General features: G+C 37.7%; 1 protein-coding gene across 1 annotated transcript in view; it reads left to right on the top strand.

The window, feature by feature from the left end:
• KIF6 (kinesin family member 6) overlaps nucleotides 1-15,687 on the top strand; it is a 164,891-nt gene extending 149,204 nt beyond the window's left edge. Inside the window, exons 17-22 of the mRNA XM_086626191.1 lie at nucleotides 531-615; nucleotides 1,605-1,740; nucleotides 3,317-3,405; nucleotides 10,967-11,056; nucleotides 14,788-14,894; nucleotides 15,644-15,687. Of these exons, the coding sequence (XP_086482317.1) occupies nucleotides 531-615; nucleotides 1,605-1,740; nucleotides 3,317-3,405; nucleotides 10,967-11,056; nucleotides 14,788-14,894; nucleotides 15,644-15,687 (551 nt within the window). The remainder of the gene's footprint in view (nucleotides 1-530; nucleotides 616-1,604; nucleotides 1,741-3,316; nucleotides 3,406-10,966; nucleotides 11,057-14,787; nucleotides 14,895-15,643) is intronic.
• The last annotated feature ends 221 nt before the right edge of the window (nucleotides 15,688-15,908 follow it).

The raw sequence follows: 15,908 nt of genomic DNA, 5'->3' as shown, positions 1-15,908 counted from the left end.
CTTTACCTTGAGAAATTTCTCACATAGTTTCAGGACTTTTCCTTATTTATACCAATTGTCTGAATTTATTGCTTACCAAAGTTAATTTCTCCTACAGGGTTTGTCTTTGACACCTCTTTCTGTTACCCTATTTCCAGGCACCAGCACAGCCAGTGTTGTATCTTCTTTTTGCAACAACTTTGCTGTTCTGGTTTTGTCTTTGTAGCCAAAACTGTCAGGTTGAATGCATTTGGTAGGGTTTTATGCCAAATATGTACTTTTAAAATGGACTGGCAAATTCACTTTTATTCATCTCTAAAATAAATATTCCAGTCTTTACTGGAAAAAAAAAAAAGAAAAAAAAAAAAAAAAACAAAAAAAACCCAAACCAACAACTTAATTCAAATCACTAGTTATCGAGTGTCTCTTATACTAAGAATGGACTACATAAGGAATTTGAAGAAACATTTCCAGAAGAGAGAAATGTTTAATGACCCCCTTTTCACTACCTACCTCTTAAAAAATAGGTTTTCTGATCATTTCTCCTATAGCTGTTTGCAGTCCTTCTGATGAGCTAAATATGCTTGATCCAGTAGAAGAGAGACTTCGAATGCAAATTGAAGAAGAAAAAAAAAGGTATTACTTCTGCCTCAAACTTCTGCCATCCTTCAGAAGATAAATTATACTGACAGTATATTCCAATTGCAATTCTGCACACACAGCTACCCTCAGGGTTTTCTCTGACCTTTTAAGGATGTCAGCTTTGTGGTTCACTAACCATTTTAAATTTGTGTATATGCTGTTGATTTGTCTGTAAGGTGCCACAGGACGTGAGTGGGGAAAATTTATGCTTCGGCTAATGGCTACAAATAAATAAAAATAGCTTAATGTCCTCCCTGAGGATGAGTGTTAGAAGCTTGTCATTTGAATCCAAATGTATTGTGAACCTTTTTGGTTGATTCAGAAATTTCCTGCCTTCCTTGACCTAACGAAAACTTTTAGGCTGTACAGGATTGACTAAGTGTAAATAATATGCAGAATACACATTGGTTAACCAGTCCTTGCTCTAATGTCACTGTAGCCAGGAGAATAAAAGAAAATAGATACAAGGATATAAGTTCTAAGAAATTTGCTAACATTTATGTTCTGTGCAATCTATGAGAGAACTTCTGGCCAGAATTTCATACTGCTGGTAAATGTCCAACTATATGTTAGCCAGGAGGCCTGGTTAATGAAGCTTTCGTCTGAAAGGGGAATCAGTCTCAGCTCCTGTCTGAATCCAGGCTCTGGCAACCAGTTGTTTATTAATGGTAACATGCTGAGAAATCAAAAGAAATAGTTGACATATTTGATTGAACCTTATTTTAATTGTTTATCAATATTGATCCCACTTCAATTTTATTAATTTCTTTAGTGAAATAAAAGATTTGTGGCATAAGTTTCTTGTACATACTGTCCAGTGAAGTTCTTATAAAATATGAGATGTCTCTTCCTAGCACCACTCTGTCTGTCCGCCCCTGCATCTCTGTTTTGTAGTTTAAATCTGTAGCTGTTCTGAGTATGATAAAGCTTTGCTCAGATATGTGTTGGAAGATCTCTAATACACTTTCTTCTTCTCATATTAGTTATAAAACAATGTTTAATCGCTTGAAAGGGCTGAAAGTAGAGATTGAGCACCTGCAGCTTCTTATGGAAAAAGTCAAGATGAAGCTGCAAAAAGACTTTGAAGTCTGGTGGTCTGAAGAGGCAATAAATCTACAGGTATGAAATCACTTCATATTTCTTCTATTTTCATGTAAATGTAACATCTTCAATCATTTCCTAAAGAAGTAGTTAATCAACAAGACAGAAAGGAGTATAAAGGGTGGGATTTTGCTTTCTGCTTTATTTTCTGTTTTGACATTCTCCCAAACAACTTGATTGAAAGCCAAGAATGGTCCCAAAATGCCAAAAACTCTGAAGAAACATAAAACAAATAAAGGAGATGATTGGAAAAAATAATCTGGTTTACTGCTAGCAAAACTACGATTTCATCAGGTTTATGATGTATATATTAGAAGATGGCAGTCATAGTGTAATATGGACAAATCCCACCAAACATAATTGGGTTTTAGCTTCCTTTGTTTGCAAAGACTCCAGTAACCTTTCAGCTTTCCTAAGCTCCCAGAAGTTCAGCAGCTCTTAGCACAGAGTGTGCCTTTCCTCACTCTCTAGCTGAGGCCCACCACTGCCATCATTGCCTATTTAAGGACTCAGCAGAAGCAGAGTCATCTAATTTAATGACTTGTGTAAAAAAGAACTATAGAGATGTCATTTTAAACAGTGTATTAGAAGTTCATAACACAGTCTGAAAGCTACACAGTTTCACAAACACGGGAGACAGTACAAGAGGGTCCAGAGGGGGATCAACTGAAACAACAACATAGCTTTCTTAGGCTCCCCTTCTGACACTTTTTTAATGTCTTCCAAGCAGTGACATGGCATCTCACAGCAAAGCACTACCATGAAATACATACACATCAACCTAATGGAAAAGAGCGCTGAATGCAGTCCATTCCATATCATTTATTATTAAATGGAAGAGAAGATTTACTCCTTGGGGAAAAGTTGTTATAAACAAAGAAGTGTTAAGCCAGTATTTTGTTTAATTCTTATGAGTATAAATGTAAACTGTATTTTTAAGATAACAGCCTAAAGTAAATACGGAACTTAACATGAGGAACTTAGTTATCCATAAAATACCACCTAACAGCCTTAACTTCAAGTTATCATTGCAAAATACTTTTCAGGTTAAAATCCCTAACCATATTAATGGCAAAGAGGATAATGTTTTAGTTAGCCTCCTGTCTAAATATTTAGGCTTTTTAAAGCACTGCAAGTAATATTCTTGAATCCAGTGGAGCACATTTTTCTCTGTCCCTTAACAGGAGAGGTCCAGGATTCAGCCTCTCATGATTCATCAGTAGAACATTAGAAAACTGGAGAAAATAATTGGGATTGAGTTCTTGAATCTTGACCTATCTATACATCTGAGCTCCCTCAGAAACTCAAATCGGTGAACACATGCTGTTACATATTAAAAGCCTGTAACTTGAGATTAAAAATACTTGAACCAATCCTAGACACTTTACTCTTTGTTCGGAAGTGTTTGTCGAAGTGAAGAAAATACTATGTATTCAGAAGTGTTTGTCCAAGTGAAGAAAATACTGTGTGATTCAGACTCTGTGTTTTCTGAATGAGTCATTGCCTACTTTGTTATTGCTGAGACCTGTAGGCCAATATTAAGCACTTTAAAAAATCCTATCCTACATAATTTCATTTTTCAATCTAAACCCAGCAGGAAAAGCCAGAAGTGGTTAGCTCACCAAATACCACAAGTGTTTATCCACAGTTTATAAAATCCACGCAACGTCTATCAACTAACAGGTAAATTGATCATTTTTCTCTTCCTTACTTACTTGTAAGAATGTGCAGTTTTAGCAGAAGTGCAGTTCACCAGGATGCTTTTGCAAATATCACACTCAAACACTGCATTTTCAGTTATGAGAGAAATGACCGTGAGTTTTTTTCACTCAGTTATTTTGCAATCAAATTGAAAGTAGCTTATTGTAACTCAGTTCTTTTGACTTGCTGGCCTTGGGACCCTGGAAATCTGTTACTCAGGACTCCATGACAGAGAGCTAAGAAAAGGAATCCTGTTATGAGTCAATTTTGCTGTATCAGGAGGCTATATTTCCTTTGGAATGTATTCAGGGTGCTGCAAACAAACAAACAAAAATTTTAAAATTATTTAATATATAGTCTAGACAGATTTGCTATTGAAAAATGTCCTGGTGTTACATTTATGCAGCATATTATTCCACAATTATATTGCGTTTGATATTGTAAAACACTGATGCATCCTCTACAGTAAAAAAATGTAATCATCTTAGTTGTTTCATCATCAGTCACTTCTGATTTAAAAACCTCTAATTTTAATTTGCAGTAATAGATCTTTCATAGCCTTCAAGCAAAGTAGAGTGCAGGAAAACACATACCTGAATGTGCAGGTTTCCGTATTCATTAACAATAACTGGAGGTGTTCTCTCTCCTTCACTCTTCCTCTCCACCTCTCTCTTGTTCTCTTTTTCTCCCTCTCTTTCTCCCTCCTTCTCATTATACAGTTAATCTTTCTCTAATGAGTGGCTTTACCTACAATTTTATGACAATACTCTGCATAAATTACGTTTCCTACTTTGCAGCAAACATAATATATCCTACATACTACTAAATAATGAATACTGGGTTTTCTTAAAACTGTAAAACATATTCTAATTTTTACTGTAAACTTTTGCATATCTATAGTAAATGCTCCATAATCAGTACAGAGAATGAAACACATAATCCTCTGAAGTTGTCTAAGAAGGCATTTTCAGATGTCTAAAACTGATGAAAGTCGACTCTAGTCTTCTCTACTTTCCTTCCGTTCTTATTCTATGTTCTCTCAAGACTTAGACACTATTCACTTTGCAAATGGCTGGCAGGTTTTAGGCCAAATTTGAGCTGTTTGTTTCTGGTTTTAGGCTGAAGGTTACTTGTCCCACAGGAAAGCTGGTGGAACAGAACATGAGAGCATTTTCGGTCTAGCTTAGCACAAAGTCAGCCAAACTAGCTCAAGCGGTCCATGACTGTCACTCTCTTTAACTTGGTACTGAATTGAACTAAGGACCTCTTGCATAACCTCTCTGCTCCATTGTTCTTGGGAACAACAATTTCTAGTTGGTGTGCTGATACGCTGCTCAGGAGAGTGATATTCTTTTGCAGTCTAAGCTACAATTAAAAAGAACATATGATAATGCCCAGGCACTTTCCACTGCAATGGAAGACTGGCCTCCAGGAGTCGTGATTTCTTCTTCCCCACCCTAGCTCAGAAGTAAAATTGCATAACTGGTTTCTTTATCATTTTCTTTCAAATTTTTCTTTCAAATGCCTTTACCATTTGTGTTTATTACTGGAGGATAGGTCTCAGAAAAGTGTGTCTAGCGTTTTGAATTAAATAGGAGAAGGTGCCTCGTTGCTTTCAGCTGCCAAGCTTACTTCAGAGTCCTGTACTGCCTCACATAGTCTCTTGCAAAAAATCATGTTCTTTATAATGAACAGTTTTTCTGTATCTGAGTAATGCACATTTTGACTGAGATTGACTGGATGATCCTTGCATACGTATCACAGACCCAGAACATTCATCTTCTTGAACCTAAATTGTAGAGGGAGTCAGAGTGAATATAGTTTTGTTTTCCCACATCTGTCAATATTCTTGCAATGATATTTTGAAATTAACTGCTCTTTCCTCCTTATAGTTCCAGAAAGTTGATCCTATATTATGTTAGGCTGTTTAAATGTATTTTACACAGATGCATTTCCAGTATATGTAGATGGAAGTAGAAACACTATTTCTGCTTTTTGTGGGGCGGGAGCTGCAGGCTTAACATCCCACTGTGCATGAAAATTTACTTTTCTCCCTACTTGAGGCAATAATATTTTAGAGTAAAAGTTTCCAATTTCACAGACTTTTAAGAGTATAAAACAGTAGAATATTTATTTCCCAAGGATTTCCTTGACCCCAGTTGACACATGAACTTTATTTCCCAGTTCCCATGATTATGTAGGATGAGTCCAGGCTACAATTGCTCCTCCCAGTTACATAGTCCAGAGATACAAATGGCTCTTTGTTTCTAACTTACCTAGAAATCAACAATCTCCTTCTCTGAAACGACATTGCTGTCTTCACCCAGCAGAATAACTGGTCACAAAAGCAGAAACTGACATAAATTATATTTGATATAATGTGGTGTAAATAAAACCTATTTCCAAGATGGAATTCAGTTCACAGGTGTGTTCAATAGATGTAAGATCTAAAACTTAGTGGGCTGCATATCAGAAATCTAAGACTGCTGTTTGTCGACAGAGTAAGTATGAAGTAAAACCATTCAGACAAACTCCTGAGTGTGAATGGATATAAATACAATCTTCAGGATTAGAGGTAATAAATTATCTATCTCAGCATATAAAGGATACAGGTATATTCCGCACTCTTTCTTGAGATTTTTATATGTGTTTGAACAAAACCTTTTGATCACCTTCTAGTGCACGATTTATGTGGATTGTTATTGTTTGGCACACCTTAGTCATGTTACCAGAGAAAACTAAGCCTTAGGAAGGGAATGTGATAGCCTGAAATTGTATTTTATATTAAATCAATTTATAACTAGAGTAACAGAGAAGGGAAGCTGGTAATCCTTTTGAGGCTTAAGAAGGATACACAGATATAAAAGGCACTTGATTCATGGCCAAATATGTCTCTCTTTCAATTGAAAAAAAAATAGCTGAATTGTTAAGTGTAGAAATAAGTCTGTGTTAGTAGCAGAGTTCAACAGTGAGCATTTCTGCCTTAGTCAGTAAAGTTTGAAAGCCATTGGCTTGATCCTACTCCCACTAGAGTAAGAAGTGAAATGTTGATTTCAGTGACTAGAGATCTGAATTAGGGGAAAGGGAGGCATAAGGGTTATCAGTGGGCTTGGCACAAGAAAAAGCATTTCTGTATAAGAAAGCTGATTTCTTGAACAGGTTGATCACATCACTAAATCTGATATATTTAAAATAGCTGAAGCCAGTACTTTGTATATTGTAGAGGTTTACAGACTCATGTTCATTAACCTGTTGAGTAGATTCAGGTTTCCACACTATATTTATCTTTGCATATATGTTTCATTTGAACGCTGCAGAAATATTAAATCTCATCTAAACTGAGCATATTGTGTCAAATGAAGAACAACTGTGCAAAGTAGAGAAAGAATGACCCATCTCTATATTTCAGACAGAAAAGGGTCTAATCAGCAATCCCTGAGTCACAGTACAAAGAGAAAGGAAGAAGAACTTAAAATAATCATCAAGAAGTTATTTTATTCAAAAGGAATACCTAATAAAATCCCTCAAACTTGAAAGAGAATATCCAAATTTTCTATATTGTCTCTACCATAAAGCTGTGGTGCCAACTGCAACTCATACTGTCTGTGAGTTTCTATCTCTTAATGGGTTCTCGTCAAGTCTTCAGAAAGTCTTAAAATGCATGTTGGGCTCAGCACTCCATGTCTGCTCCACTTCAGAATTCAAGCACAGTGTTTTGTTCAACCTCATATATCCTTCTCCCACACTGGCTTTCATTTAAGAAATTTATCAGATCCTTGTCTGTTCAGGTTACTAAATATTTTATTTCACTAGTGTTGAACTGCTCTTGCATTCCCCTTGAATCAAGCAAATGTTGGATAGTTATTCAAATCTTCTAAGGAATTTTAGATTTTTTTTCCTTCTCTCAGAAGGAGTGCATTCCTTTTTAATTCAGTCAGATCTTTCTTAACCTCACTCATTCCCTTTTAGTGAATCTCATTTGTCCTATTCCAGCAAGCCCCACAGTATGTTCAATCTCAGACTCCTTGGCTCTTCAGCTGCTTCTTCAAAGTATTCCTACCACTTTAGATTCCCTTGGAGATATTTTCAGATAACTCTTCATGTTCTCCAATGAGTTTGAGCATCTGATTTTTTAACTTTTATTGTCCTGGATTACAAAATTTAATTCCTATAGTAATGCTATGTGAAACAAAGGAAACGTTTACATATTTTGTAGTATTTTCTGTCGTAATTGTTTTTCATTCCTGCCAATTTTCTGCAGTGTTACATGACAATAAAATATAATCTGGGAATAACATTGTTGATTAATGACATTTCAAAGGTTTTCACATTCTGTTGGTAACAATTTAACTTGAACAATTTATCTATGAATTTGCAAGTTAGGCCAAATTTGATTTTGTAACCAAATACTAAAATGCTCAGATTTTAAGCAGCTTGAATCTTGCCTGCCTTTACACAGAACATGTGTTCCTCTCATGTCCAAGGCTCAGATGACTTCAGAACTGCAGCTGAGGTTTTTTTAACACTGCAAAGACTGCACACCAAATTTTATACTTTCCATTTTAATCTACCTGATTTTCCACTTTTTTCCAGTTGGTAAATCAAGCATTCATGCCATGACACTCACCATGTCTCCAGCTCCTCTACCCTATGTACCTGATGGAGCTGGTCAGTCCAGCAGCTTATTCTTGCAGTAAGGGAGTCACTGCAGTAACACTCTGTAAATCTCTCTAGCTGCTGCCCCATGCCTGACTGAGACATATACTCCCAACAGATGACCACCCCAAAAAGGCAAGTTACTGACTGGGTGAAACTTCAGGTACTAGGTTAGAAAAAACCTCTGAGATATATGAAGTTGCCAGACTATCTTTAGTCTCCAGGAAAAGCAGGAATTTTACTGAAGCTGTCAGGAAACAGTGCTTTGTGACTTCTTAAATTCAACTCAAGGAAAAATCAGATAGATTCAGAATGAAAATGGGAATTGTACATTGTCAGAAGAACTTGAATAATGTTAGAGCTTAGGAGCCAGTTAAAGAGACGGGACTTCTGCATCTTGTATGTCCATCGAGATCCAAAACTGTAATCCAGCAGTGCCTGTTTACACATTACAGATATGTTGGTTGGAAGGCCCCTCTAGAGATCTCTAGACCAAGCTCTTGCTTGAAGGACTATCATCACACTAAATCACATCAGCTATGGTTTTGCCTGGCTTTGTCGAGCATCCTGAGATGCACAGTCCTTCAGGCTTAACATACAGAGAGGGGGATCATTACCCCCACCCCATGCTGTCATAATGACTTTCCATTAAATTTAGAGCAGTACTAGCAAAATTTCTCATCTTTTCTCATTACTGGGACAGCATCTAACACTCAGATGAAGGAGGAGAGTCCTGGCTTCCGAGAACAGACTAGCAGCATGTTGCATCTGATCATACAAACCGCTGCACAGCAAAATTACACTCTTTCACCATCTTATGATTCAATGTACCTTGCAACGCCATAGAAACATTATCAGAGCTTCAGGATGTAAATTATCCCCATAAAGCTCATCCTTCTAACCTAGGGATTAGGGAAATCTGTGGATACATAAAATGTGGATTTGAGTTCTGCCAAGCTGAGGGACTCATTTGTTAGATTAGTAATCTAATTGTTAATTTCTTATATGGAAGCAGCACTTTGAGTCATTACAAAAAATATCTATAAGCTTCCTTATACATTTTCTTGACTTGCAGAAGAGTTTGCATCCCAAAGACAAAAATGTCTGACTGGAACTGCACAGGCAGACAGTAGGAGTTTGAAGTCCATCTCTGAGCACAGCAATGTTAATTTCCTGATCCTGGGTATCATCTCATTCAGTCTAAAGTGATTTTTTTACTTTCATCTTTCTCTGATGCCCAGTTGTCCCAGAGCACTCTAAGGCAAGTTTTGGAATACTGTCCTGTGTCCAGGAATCCACTTGAAAGTGAGATCCCTAGAGGTCGAATCATGGCACATCTGTAATGTCTAGTTTGTTTTAATGGATCTAGATCCAAGTCTCCTTTAAAATGAGAATTTAACAATTTTGGAGAATAATTTTAATTTAAATTCAATGGAAAAAATTGGTTCATACATATAAACTACTACAGCTTAAAAATAAATTACTTCAGCTGACTCACAGTATTTATAAAATTATACATTCTATTCATAGCAAATAAGAAGCAAAAAAACTTATTTCAATGAAAAGAAAGCAATGAAAAAGGATCAAATTAAGTCACATTACCTTACATTTGTTGCAGGCTAAGAACACAGTCATGAACGGTTGCTATGGTTCAGTTGATGTGTAGTGATTTATTAAACCATGGTTATATGACTTGAATGTGTAGGTATCTCAGGGCACAGACACAGACTCCTTTTAGAAAATTGAATTTGAGCCCCTAAATCACTTATTTTTTAAGAACTTCCAAATCAACAGAAAAAATGTTCAGGAAATCCTAAAGCAGAGCTATGATATGAAGTTCCCAGATATTGTTAAACCATATAGTAGGTAATAACATCACACATCCTTTCTAGCTGTTGTAATAGGCAGGTGTGATAAAGTAAATAATATTATTAATATTAAATATGATATTCCTTTAGTTGAATTAGGCTGAGTCTTGATGTTATTTCAATCCATTTAGGCAGGTGCGAATGGTATGGAACTTGAGGAGTTAAAGAGAAACGTTCAGTAAACCTGGTGCTGTTCAGTTGAAAATGACTTACACTCTTGGGCACAGTATCTTCAGCAAAACTGAACCTGGCACAGTGTAATACAGTAAAATTTTAGTAATAAATTTCTTTCCTTTTTCAAGTTCTCTGCCAGAAATATCAATTCATCAGCCAACAATGTACAAATGTGTTAGAAAAGCAAGAACTTGCCAATCCTGCCATCTACTGGAAAAATCCTAAAACTGAGTAATTCAATGTTTCCACTCTCTCTAAGATTGGCACCAGATCCAGCAGCATATGCAACCACCAGGGAAAAGAGAGAGTCCCTAGACATCCCATGGCAGAAATCTGCCTTCCTAGTGGAGAGGTTCCTTGATAACCATATCTGCAGGGACAGGAATGCACAACAGCTGTTTGCAGTGTATTTGGCTATCATCAGCAGGCTGCATCCCGAAGTCCTCACTGAGTTTTTATCCAGTCTCCCACTGATTTTGGTAATAATTTTGCCTGAGTAAAGAAAGAGTGGAAAATGAGCTAAGGCTTCACTTGGCTAACAGTCAGTTTGGGAACTAAATATACCGTTAGAGACTGTACATTGGATACATCAAAATGCCTTACAAGCCCTGCTTAGAAGGCAAACACTAAAAGTATAATCTTATGAGCTTATTTCAAAGTCTTTTGTAGCCACATTCTCTACATAAACTTAATCATCACATGAAAATTCTCTTCCGGTAAACAAGTGCTTTATATAGATAAAGAGAGTCTTGAAAAACAGCGCTTTTTTTTGTAGTTTCTTAGCATATATTAATATTCCCTTCACAAGAGCTATGTTTGTTCCTTCATTTCTGCTCCCATTCCAGTTTTTCAGAGACCACAGGAGTCAGCCCTAATGAAGATCCAGCTGGGAAAAACAATTCAATCACTCCTAGTAATCCTACTTTAAAATCAAGGTAAGAAGCATACCCGGGCTATTCAGAGGAAAAAGCAAACCAGTAAGTAATATAATGCCTAGATAACCCTATATCAATGTCTTTAACATCAGTCTCCTTGGGAAAAACAAAAAAAAAAAACAAAAAAACAAACAAACAAACAACTGAGATTGGAGATTTTCCTCCAACTTCCAAGACAACACCAAAACTGTCTCATAGCTTTACACCAAGTAGCTACATTATCACCATTAAAGAGGTGGTTTCTTGTACTGCCTGAGGCTTTTTTCACCATGAGCTTGTGAATCCTCATGACTATGTCTTCTCAGCAAGAGAAGAGGACTCTGGGAGAGTAAATAAAAACATTTGAAATAAAGAGAGATCAGAGTGTGTAAGTATTGCAGAATGCAGGAACTATGCAGAGATTTTTTTTCGTTCTTGTGATTTTGTCCTTAAAATATTCTGAATCTCCCTCCTACAAATTATTCTAGTGAAATAAAATGACACTAGCAGCCCAGGTGGTGCGTCAGGCTTGGTGAAGGTTACATGTCATATTTTCTCAGGAGAGGTACTGCTTTGTGAAAAATTAGCTTAGCAGGTTAACAGAAGCTACTTTTTTTTTTTTTTTGACACCTTCTCTATTTTTTTCTAATGTGCTCATTTCATTGTTCTTTTCTCCCACCAAAATACAAAGCCACTATACTTCCAGAAGTTACATGCTTATTGTGCTCAACAGTTCTGGCTATTAAGGCCCTTAGGAAAATATGATTAAGTTACTGGTTTTCCTGCTACATTATTAAGAACAAATCAAAAGGGGTTTTTTCTTTCATTTTCCAAAGCAATCCACTTCTAGAACAGGAAAAAATCGTGGAAAATTTCATCCCTCAAAACCTAATGTCTTAAATGGCATTTGTGTTTCAGAAAAACAGAAGAAAAAGAGAAGCCAAAATAGAATTCAGACAGTACCTTCTCAAATATATTGTCTATTTTTTATATTGTTGCTAATCAAATGAAAGTCGATAATAGTTCTTTTCTAGTGTTCTGAGATCACCTTGTAAATTACATAAAAAGAGATATTTTATTAAGTTCATATTCATTTCTATGTTTTTTTTTTACATTTTGGTTCACTAATTCAGCAACTGAGGACTTTAGTAGTAGAAAGACAAGAATATCAAACTTTTGTTTATGTCAGGCACAATTACATTCTACTGCAACAGTCAGTAAGGAACAGTGAAAATAACTATAATTACAAAGGTAGGATAATAAAAAAAAGTTTCTCCCTTCAGTTAATGCTTGTCCTTCCGTATTTTAATTTTTATCACTATACTTCTCATTTCACCTTCAGTGCTTAATCTTTAAACAAAAGCTAAAGACACTCAACCAAATTCTTGGCTTTCTTAGCTGATTAGAATAGCTTCATTTTACTACATCATCTTATACCACCGGAGGGTCTATCATAAACAGAGGTGAGTCAATGATTTGACTGCATAGACACAAGATCTCAGCTGGGACTGGAGACTCAGCAGCACAAAGGAGTTACATCTGTCAGCAAATGTCATGAATGTCATATGATTGTTTACTTCTGGGTATTTATGAAAACTTAATTCCCTCACAGTAGGCAAAAAATGCTATTATCTGTTCAAATAAATAGCATTTTTTCCTAAAGCAAACAAACACACAACATAGTCACATCCATCATTTCTTTGGTAAACTCACTGTATTAGGCTTTGCCCCTTGGCAGTAAGTCTTTGACTCAGCAGTAAAATATTTTTAACCCTTTGTGAGAGGTTTTATAGCTGATAAGCATGTAGCCTTATCAAACTAAAAAGATACTGGCTAATCTTAAGAATCCACATAAGAGGTCCTGAGCTTGATTCTCCTCTGAAAGGAGGAATGAAAGGAATGAAAGGAATGAAAGGCTGAAATATTCAACAACTTTTTTGCCTCAGTCTTCACTGGAAACCACTTGAACCACACCACCCAAATCACAGAGGATGTTGGCTGGGTCTGGGAGAGTGAAGAACCACCCAGAGTAGGAGTAGATGAGGTCCAGGAACACCTAGAGAACCTGATGGTGCACAATTCCATGGGACCTGATGAGATACATCCATGGGTCCTGAAGGAACTGGCGGCTAAAGTTGCTAGGCCACTAGCCATCATATTTGAGAGGTCTTGGCAGTCTGGTGAGGTTCCTACAGATTGGAAAAGGGCCAACATAACCCCCATCTTTAAAAAAGGGACCAAGGACAACCTGGGAAACTACAGACCAGTCAGCCTTACCTCTGTGTCAGGTAAAATCATGGAACAGATTCTCCTGGTAGCTGTACCTAAGGCACATAAAAAATAACTAAGTGATTGGTGACAGCCAACATGGCTTCACTAGGGGCAAGTCGTGCCTGACTAATTTAGTGGCCTTCTACGACAAAGCTACAGCGCTGGTTGACGTGGGTAAAGCAATGGATGTCATTTTCCTGGACTTGTGCAAGGCATTTGACACTGTCCCACATGACATCCTTGTCTCTAAAATGGAGAGACACGGATTTGACAGATGGACCACTCGGTGGATAAAGAACTGGCTAGATGGTCACACTCAAAGAGTTGTGAACAATGGTGCGATGTCTACATGGAGACCAGTGTCAAGCAGTGTCCCTCAGGGGTCTGTTCTGGGTCCAGTGCTGTTCAACATCTTTGTCAACGACATGGATGACGGCATTGAGTGCACCCTCAGTAAGTTTGCCAATGACACCAAGTTGTGTGGTGCTGTGGACTCACTTGAGGGAGGAGATGCCATCCAGAGGGACCTTGATAGGCTTGAGAAATGGGCCAGTGCAAACTGCATGAGCTTCAACAAGTCAAAATACAAGGTCCTTCACCTGGGTCAGGCCAATCCTAGGCACAAATACAAACTGGGCACAGAGTGGGTTGAGAGTAGCCCTGAAGAGAAGGATTTGGGGGTGTTTATAAATGAGAAGCTCAACATGAGCCAGCAGTGCGCTCATGCGGCCCAGAAAGCCAACCGCATCCTGGGATGTATCAAGAGAAGCGTGGTCAGCAGGTCGAGAGAGGTGATTCTCCCCCTTTACTCTGCTCTTTTGAGACCCCCACCTCGAATACTGTGTCCAGTTCTGGTGTCCCCACCATAAGAGAGACATAGGTTTGTTGGAGCGTGTTCAGAGGAGGGCCACAAAGATGATCCAGGGGCTGGAGCGCCTCTGCTACGAGGACAGGTTGCAGGAGCTGGGATTGTTCAGCCTTGAAAAGAGAAGACTTCGGGGGGACCTAATAGCTGCCTTCCAATACCTGAAGGGAACCTACAGGAAGGCTGGGGAGGGACTTTTTACAAGAGTGTCCACTGATAGGACAAGGGGAAATGGGTTTAAGTTGAAGGAGAACAGGTTTAGATTAGATCTTAGGAAGAAATTCTTCAGTACGAGGGTGTTAAGACTTTGGAATAAATTGCCCAGAGAGGTTGTGGATGCCCCCTCCCTGGAGGTGTTCAAGGCCAAGTTGGACAGAGCCTTGAGTAGCCTGATCTAGTTGAGAGGCGTCCCTGCCCATGACAGGGAGGTTGGATTAGATGATCTCTAAGGTCCCTTCCAGCCTATGCCATTCTATGATTCTAGACTGTGCCATCTTGAACAATGTATCTAGAGAACAAAGTCCTCCATGCTGAAAAAAAAAAAGAGAGGAGATAACTGAGTAGTAAAATAACCTTCTTACTCAGTTGGTTCCACAAGTGTGCTTTCTTATTTCAGGACCCCACCAAGTTCAAGTACATCTATTCCTCTGACTGGAAACAGCCAGGCTGATGCTGACATCCTAGCTTTCTTTAAAGCAAGACAGAGCATCCTGCAAAAGAAAGGTAAATCCTGCCAAAAAACAGGAAGCCAAACCAAAATCTCCAGTACAGCATTTTAAAGCCAAAATAGCTTTAGTCCCCATTTAGACTGACGCAAGTGAGAACTGATTCTGGCTTAAGTTATATTACATTATGTTCTCCTCCGTACTAAACACTTGAGGTTCTTCACATGTATTTGTTTTAGTAGCTCAATGCTGCAGTGTAAATCTATGAAGGCTGTCTGTTTTTCTCAGTCACCATGAGTGAACTTTCTGGGACATGCATGTCTGTGCAGCCTGCACAGTGTATTTCTTTACACTTAAGTAAATGCATTTGAACGTGGTTTCTTAATGATTAAAATACTTCCAAAATTTTCTATATATATTTTCTTTAAACTGTCTGGCCTGGTTTTCAGCTGGTAGAAATTTAGCTGTAACAATTGACACCAAAGAAAGTTTATGCAAATGATGGCACTGTACCCTACCTCAGGAAGCAGACTGGCTCACTGTGTCTAGCAGAGTATGCCATTAACAGGTATTTCACTACATCAAGATCTAGTGAAACTTTCTATGGGTATTTGTCACCAAATCAGCTACTGAGAGCAATCATAGGCAGGCAATAAAGTTCACTCTACAGTGTAGATAAGTAAAATTGGCAGGAAGCAGAAAGCAATAAATACACAACGGTAGCACTGCAAGGTAGCTTGAAAGTAATTCATCATGATAAAGAAAATGACCCATGATTTTTCTTTTTTTTTTTTTTTTGAATAATAGTTTTTAGTGTCAGCAACCAATTAGACAGAAGACGAAAGCGGTAGTGGTTACTGAAGCAATAACTTTCCATCAGCACTTGAGTGCTGATGACAGCATTATTCTGCAAGCTATCAGCACCTGGCAGATGGTGTTAGCACTGTCACAAAGTGGGGTTTCAGTATCACACTGCTTATCAGAAATCTGTCAGGTAAACACACAGTGGCTGAAAAAACAACCTCCCTACTCTCATCCAAAGTAAACACTTAACACACTTAGGCTTTGGGAT

This window comes from Tauraco erythrolophus, chromosome 2 (assembly GCF_009769465.1).
Source record: "Tauraco erythrolophus isolate bTauEry1 chromosome 2, bTauEry1.pri, whole genome shotgun sequence".
Lineage (NCBI taxonomy): Eukaryota > Metazoa > Chordata > Aves > Musophagiformes > Musophagidae > Tauraco > Tauraco erythrolophus.
The sequence above is the reverse complement of the archived record's forward strand: the minus strand, read 5'-3'. Positions and strand labels throughout refer to the sequence as shown.